The sequence below is a fragment of the Myotis yumanensis genome, unplaced genomic scaffold (assembly GCF_028538775.1).
Source record: "Myotis yumanensis isolate MYYU_CA2020_CCGP unplaced genomic scaffold, mMyoYum1.0.hap1 SCAF_13, whole genome shotgun sequence".
Lineage (NCBI taxonomy): Eukaryota > Metazoa > Chordata > Mammalia > Chiroptera > Vespertilionidae > Myotis > Myotis yumanensis.
The window spans coordinates 58,575,373-58,582,123 of record NW_027223764.1 but is presented as its reverse complement, the minus strand read 5'-3'; the positions used below and the strand labels follow the sequence as shown (position 1 = coordinate 58,582,123).

The 6,751-nt window shown below is 45.3% G+C and overlaps 1 protein-coding gene across 1 annotated transcript; it reads right to left on the bottom strand.

Annotated features, from left to right (window-relative positions):
- Window positions 1-1,013: 1,013 nt before the first annotated feature.
- LOC139022115 (phosphoglycerate kinase 1-like) lies at window positions 1,014-2,759 on the bottom strand. The gene is given in 1 exon segment (XM_070433197.1): window positions 1,014-2,759. A coding segment is annotated over 1 exon segment (1,254 nt). The 5' UTR covers window positions 2,688-2,759; the 3' UTR covers window positions 1,014-1,433.
- Window positions 2,760-6,751: the final 3,992 nt, after the last annotated feature.

Sequence of the window (6,751 nt, the reverse complement as noted above, 5' to 3'; positions counted from 1 at the left end):
ATTATACTCAATTAATATTTGACAAAGGAGCAAGAGCATACAATGGAGTCAAGACAGTCTTTTCAATAAATGGTGTTGGGAAAATTGGACAGATACATGCAAAGAAATGAAACTAGACCAGCAACTTACACCATACACAAGAATAAACTCAAAGTGGATAAAACACTTAAATGTAAGTCATGAAACCATAAAAATTCTAGAAGAAACCATAGGCACCAAAATCTCAGACATCTCTCGTAGCAATATGTTTACAGGTACATCTCTGAAGGCAAAGGAAACTAAGGAGAAAATAAGCATATGGGACTACATCAAAATAAAAGGCTTCTGTACAGCAAACGAAACCAACAAAACGAAAAGGGCACCCATTGTGTGTGAGAACATATTTGGCAATGATACATCTGATAAAGGGTTAATATCCAAAATATATAAGGAACTCATACAACTTAACAAAAGGAAGACAAACAATCCAATTAAAAGATGAGCAAAGAACCTTAATAGACACTTCTCCAAAGCGGACATACAGAAGGCCAAGAGACATATGAAAAATGCTCAAAGTCACTGATCATCAGAGAGATGCACATTAAAACAACAATGAGATATCACCTCACACCTGTCAGAATGGCTACCATCAACAAATCAACAAATGACAAGTGCTGGAGAGGATGTGGAGAAAAGGGAACCCTAGTGCACTGCTGGTGGGAATGCAGACTGGTGCAGCCACTGTGGAGAACAGTATGGAGTTTCCTCAAAAAATTAAATATGGAACTGACATTTGACCCAGTGATCCCACTTCTAGGAATATATCCTGAGAAATCAGAAACACCAATCAGAAAGAAAGTATGCACTCTTATGTTCATAGCAGCACACTTTACAATAGCTAGGATTTGGAAACAGCCCAAGTGCCCATCAGTAGATGAATGGATGAAAAAGCTGTGGTACATTTACACCATAGAAAACTATGCAGCAGTAAAAAAGAAGGATCTCTTACCCTTTTTTTCCAGTTTCAATGAATATTTTTATTTATTTAACAGATCACCAACTTTGCCTCCCTCCCTCCCTACAACTGGAATTTCACCTGGTTTTCATGCGAGCAGTGAGACAATGACAAAGCTAATCATTATAAGTTACTCCAAGAAGAGGATTAAGCTAACAGCTTACTTTTTAAACAAAATGTAAATATATGCACTGTAAGATGTATAATGGTTTAGTCACTAAGAAATTCAAATGGGATCCTGAAGAATGGAAGCAATTCCAGGGTGCAGTAAAGATGAGCTGAGATGCTGTGCAACCGTTTAAGTGTTCCTGGGCTGTGTCTATGGGCCATTAGCTAAATCTTGACATGGGTGAAGATTTTAGCTAATATCAAGTAGAGATGCGGAAAGCACTAAGTTCACTAAGGGGATGTGCATAGGAACCAAAAGGCAGGAAAAGTATTAAACATTGCTGAGAGCATCCACCCCAGGAAGGACTTTACCTTCCAGGAGCTCTAAACTGGCACCAGCCCCAGTGCTCACATGGCTGACTTTATCCTCTGTGTTCCATTTAGCACAGCAAGTAGCAGTGTCTCTACCACCTATGATGGTGATGCAGCCCCTGGAAGTGACTTTCATCACCTCGTCTATGAGGGCTTTGGTCCATCGGGCAAAAACTTCCCATCCAAATACGCCCGCAGGTCCATTCCACACAATCTGCTTAGCCCTAGTGACAGCCTCAGCATAGTTTTTGCTGCTCTCAGGACCACAGTCCAAGCCCATCCAGCCAACAGGTATGCCAGAAGCCACAGTGGCTTGGCCGGCATTGGCATTCTCATCAAACTTGTCAGCAGTGACAAAGTCAACCAGCAAGGTAATCTTCACACCATTCTTCTCATCTTTGGACATTAGGTCTTTGACAATTTTGGCTCCCCCTCCATCAAACAGAGAAGTGCCAATCTCCATGTTGTTGAGCACCTTAAGGAAGGTAAAAGCCATTCCGCCACCAATAATCATCTCATTGACTTTGTCCAGCATATTATTAATCAGTTGGATCTCATCTGCAACTTTAGCTCTGCCCAGGATGGCCAGAAAGGGTTGCTCGGGGCTTTCCAACGACTTGGCAAAGCAGTTCAGCTCCTTCTTCATCAAAAAACCTCCAGCTTTCTGTGGCAGATTGACTCCCACCGTAGAGCTGTGGGCTTGGTGAGCAGTTCCAAAAGCATCATTGACATAGACACCCCCCAGCTTGGAAAGTGAAGCTCAGAAAGCTTCTACTTCATCTGGCTCGGCTTTAACCTCGTTCCCAGAAGCATCTTTTCCCTTCCCTTCTTCTTCCACATGAAAGCAAAGGTTCTCCAACAGGATGACAGACCCAGCAGCTGGGGCAGCACAAGCTTTCTCCACTTCGGGGCCCACGCAATCCTTCAAGAACAAAACGTCCTTGTCCAGCAGAGATTTGAGTTCTACAACAACTGGCTCCAAAGAGGACTTGTCAGGCATGGGGACGCCATCGGGCTTACCCAAGTGGCTCATAAGAACAACTGACTTGGCTCCATTGTCCAAGCAGAATTTTATACTTGGGATGGCAGCCTTGATTCTCTGATTGTTTGTTATCTGGTTGTTCTTCATAGGAACATTGAAGTCCACTTTCATGATGACCTGCTTGCCCTTCATGTCCAGCTTGTCCAGAGTCAGCTTGTTAGAAAGAGACATCTTGGCAATACAGCAGCTCAGAGAGCCCGCAGACCATTCAGTGACAGAGACAGCAGCAAATGTCAGATCTCTTACCCTTTGAGACAGCATAGAGGGAACTGGAGAGTATCATGCTAAGTGAGATAAGTCAGTCAGAGGAAGACAAGTACCACATGATCTCACTACATGCAGAATCTAAGTAACAAAATAAACTGGTGAACAAAATAGATCCAGAGACATAGAAGCAGGAACAGACTGTGGAATCTCAGAGGGAAGGCGGGGGAGGGTGGGTGTGTGGGATCAACCAAAAACTTGTATGCATCTATGCATAACCCTTGGACACAGGGTTATGCATATAGGGTGGTGAAAGCCTGGTGTGGGGATCAGGAGTGGTCTAAAGGGTTCAGTGTGGGGAAAAGGAGGACATATGTAATATCCTATCTAACAAAGAGGGAATATGCAAATTGACCATCATGCTGTAACAAGATGGCTGCACCCACAGCAGAGGCAGGGATACCGTAACACAAGATGGCTGCACCCACAGCAGAGGCTGAGTTCCCGTAATGAGCCTTAACGAGCAATCAGCAGGGACCTGAGGCTGTGTGGCGCTGGGCTGGGGCAGGAGACCTGAGGTTGCAGCCCCAACCAGTGGGGCTTGACAGGGGGCCTCAGGCCGTGGCCCATGCCCCAGTGCCAGGCCAGGGGACCTCAGGCTGTGCCCCTGCCCCTGTGCTGGGCCTTGGAACCTGAGGCCACACCCACTGCCCAGTGAGGCTTGACAGGGGACCTCAGGCCATGCCCCCCACCCTGGTGCCGGGCCAGAGGACCTGAGGCCATGCTCTCCACCTGGCGGGGCTTGATGGGGGACCTCAGGCCCAGGCTGGGGGGCCTCAGGCCATGCACTCTGCCCCAGTGCCAGACTGGGGGACCTGAGTCTGTGCCCCCCGCCAGGCAGGGCTTGATGGGGGACCTCAGCCCCCCCCCCCCACCTGGCAGGGCTTGATGGGGGACCTCAGGCCATGCCCCCCTCCTCAGCACTGGGCCAGGTGACTTGAGGCCATGCCCCTCACCCAGTGGGTGGGGCCGGCCAGGTCTGGATCTAGCCCAATGGGGGCGGGGTCAGCTGGGTCTGGGTCTTGCACGATTTTGAGGCACACATGGGTGCGGGGACTTGACTCTGGTTCCCTTGGCACGCCCTAGACTCTGACAGGAGGAAGATTTTCATATACATTTTACTAATTTTCTTTCATCTCTGACACTTCTATTATACAGAAAGGGCAAATAACAATATTAAAATATTTTCGCTAATTAATTCCCTTTTAATGTGCACAAATTTCATGCACCAGGTCACTAGTTTTCAATAATAAATATTTAAATATAAAATAAAAAAAAAGGAAATTATCTGAAAAGATATGGCATTGCTTATTTATCTTGCCGAAAGTAGTTTAGTTTGTTCTTAGAATAAATCAGAAGGAAAGGTGTTTTTACAAACAAGTTTGTTGCTCCCCATATTTCTGGCTTTCTTTTAGAATCGGCTTCACAAGTTTCTGAAGCTCAGGAACCGAATGCCCTGACTTGGAGCACCGCCACTGTGCAGCTCGAGCTGTGCCTTGCATCTTAGTTTGGTTTCTGATGACTTTTGAAATCCCCCAATCCAAACCCAGTCTCAACAGGATGAGGGCATTTTCTGTGGCAGTGTCACCTGAACCAGCTCTTTGGATGGCAGACTTTACTGTTCAGGTGCATGCACAGGCCCCAAGTGGGAACAGAGTCCTCATGCATGTTTGTAACAGCAAGATATTGGAAACACCCTGAATGCTAGCCTTAATCACTTAGATGACAAGTTTTCTCTGCTTATTAAGTTTGAGATACAATATAGAGATGACACCTATAATACCTAGTGTATTATAGTGTCTTAGCTTGAAAAATGAGACAAGTGTCTAGCTGGTTACCAATAGGGACTACTTATGTATTAAATGGAATACACCATAGCTATTAAAAAAAGGAGGAAATGTACATATATATCATATGGGCACATGTGAAATAATAAGATGCAAAATAGATATGTAGAATAAGTTCTTCTTTTACAAAGCAGAGCCAACACATCCTATATAATAAAACCCTAATATGCAAGCCGACCAAACCGCTGAATGACCGGTCCCTATGACATGCACTGACCACCAGTGGGCAGATGTTCAACACAGGAGCTGCCTCTTGGTGGTCAGTGTGATCCCACAGGGTGAGCACCGCTCAGCCAGAAGCCAGGCTCATGGCTGGTGAGTGCAGTGGTGGTGGCGGGAGCCTCTCCTGCCTCTGCAGTAGAGCTAAGGACCCTGTGGGGAGCAGGCCTAAGCCAGCAGTTGGACATCCCCCGAGGGGTCTGGGACTGCGAGAGGGCACAGGCCGGGCTGAGGGACGCCCCCCCACCAGTGCACAAATGTTGTGCACCGGGCCTCTAGTGATTGTATAAAAAATAGAAAAAGACAAGTAGCATATATATAGCAAACATAATTACAGTGCCCATGTCTGGGTGTCTGTGAGAATATGAGGAGTCTTCATTTTCTACATTACATGTTTCCATGATGCTTGAATTTAAGAGAAAACCAATACAGATACATTATAAATCATGGCTATGGAGGGTACCTACTAGTTTATTCAAGGTTGTTTCCTACTTGAGTGCTACTGTTTGCTGGTTTGCAAACTTTGTTATCACTGGCAACAAAGTAAGTAAAAAAACAGAACCAACTGGAGAGGGTATAGACCAGCTCAGGTTGTTCAACTTGCAAGGCAAGTTGTACATGAATTAGTCCCATGAAGTAGGACCACATACCATGATGAATTAGATTAAGAAACAAACGAACAAAGAGAAAAGGGGTCCTTCCCCACAGAGCTGGAGAAGCACTGTGCCGCCCAGGTTCCCTGGCAGTGTGCTGATCTGGAATAACCACTTCCCGCTCTCATTTTCCCTGTGTGGGTTGTGCAAGGAGGGACATGACATCCAGCTAAGACAAACTCTGTATGTGCCATAAAAAGCAATAGAAAGTGATATCAGAGAACATGATGGAGCAAAGACCTCCCAAAATTCTCTCCCCCATAAAAGTAATGAGAAAACTGGTAAAAATATAGTCAGAATGAACTTTTTTCAGCACTCTGGAAACTAACCAAAGTCTTATGGCAATCAATGGAGCATTTATATAAAACAGATTAAAAACAAACAAAATCTTATAAAGAACAGCAAGGTTCGGGATGTTTTTAACTTGCTGATTCTGTTCTCATCCGCCACTGAACCCCCTCCCCCAGCTCCACTGTAGCCTTGAAAACCAACAGCCTGGCAGGTACTGGAAATAGAACTTTGGAGTTCCTTCAAAGCCTCATTCTCTGAGAACTGTCATTGTTGAACTTGACTGGTGGTTCCTAGGAAGGCCCCACCGCCAGGCTGCCTAAATAGTCTTGACCGGGAGCTCACCTAGTGCAGAAAACCTTTCCCTGGGCTGCCTGTCATGAAACACCTAGAGGCAATTTTTAAGTTGGTGGCCGCATGAGGTGGTGGATAACAGTTTGCACAAAAATAGGCTAATCAAAAGCTTAAAAGGAAAAGCTGGTGAATAACATATCCATAGTCTTTGAAAATTCCCACCTATTCCTGGGAATCTAGAAGACCATGCATATGTGTAAATTGCATGTGTTCAGTGAAGACCTGAGAAGGCTCAAAGCACTCCCCTCTAACTAACCTTGAGGCACTGTGCGAGCAGGAAGTGAAAACATAGGAAAAAATGGTACCTGCCTGGCTGAGTGTTGAAAGGGAGGCCCAACATGTGCACAGAGTCCCTTGGCACAGTTGGGAGACTTACTGGTTCTAGATATAGTGGAACCTTTGTTCTTGGACTTAATTCATTCCAGAAGGCTGTTGGAGAAACCATTTGTTTGAAAACCGAACAGTCTTTCCCATTAGAAACAATGTAAATTGAATTAAGCCTTTCCAGACCCCTATATGACTCCCTGTTTCAACCTTTCTTATACACAGTGCATGTCTAATGTACTGTTTAATCTGTAAACAAACACTCCTAGCCCTAAAGGGGTCACTT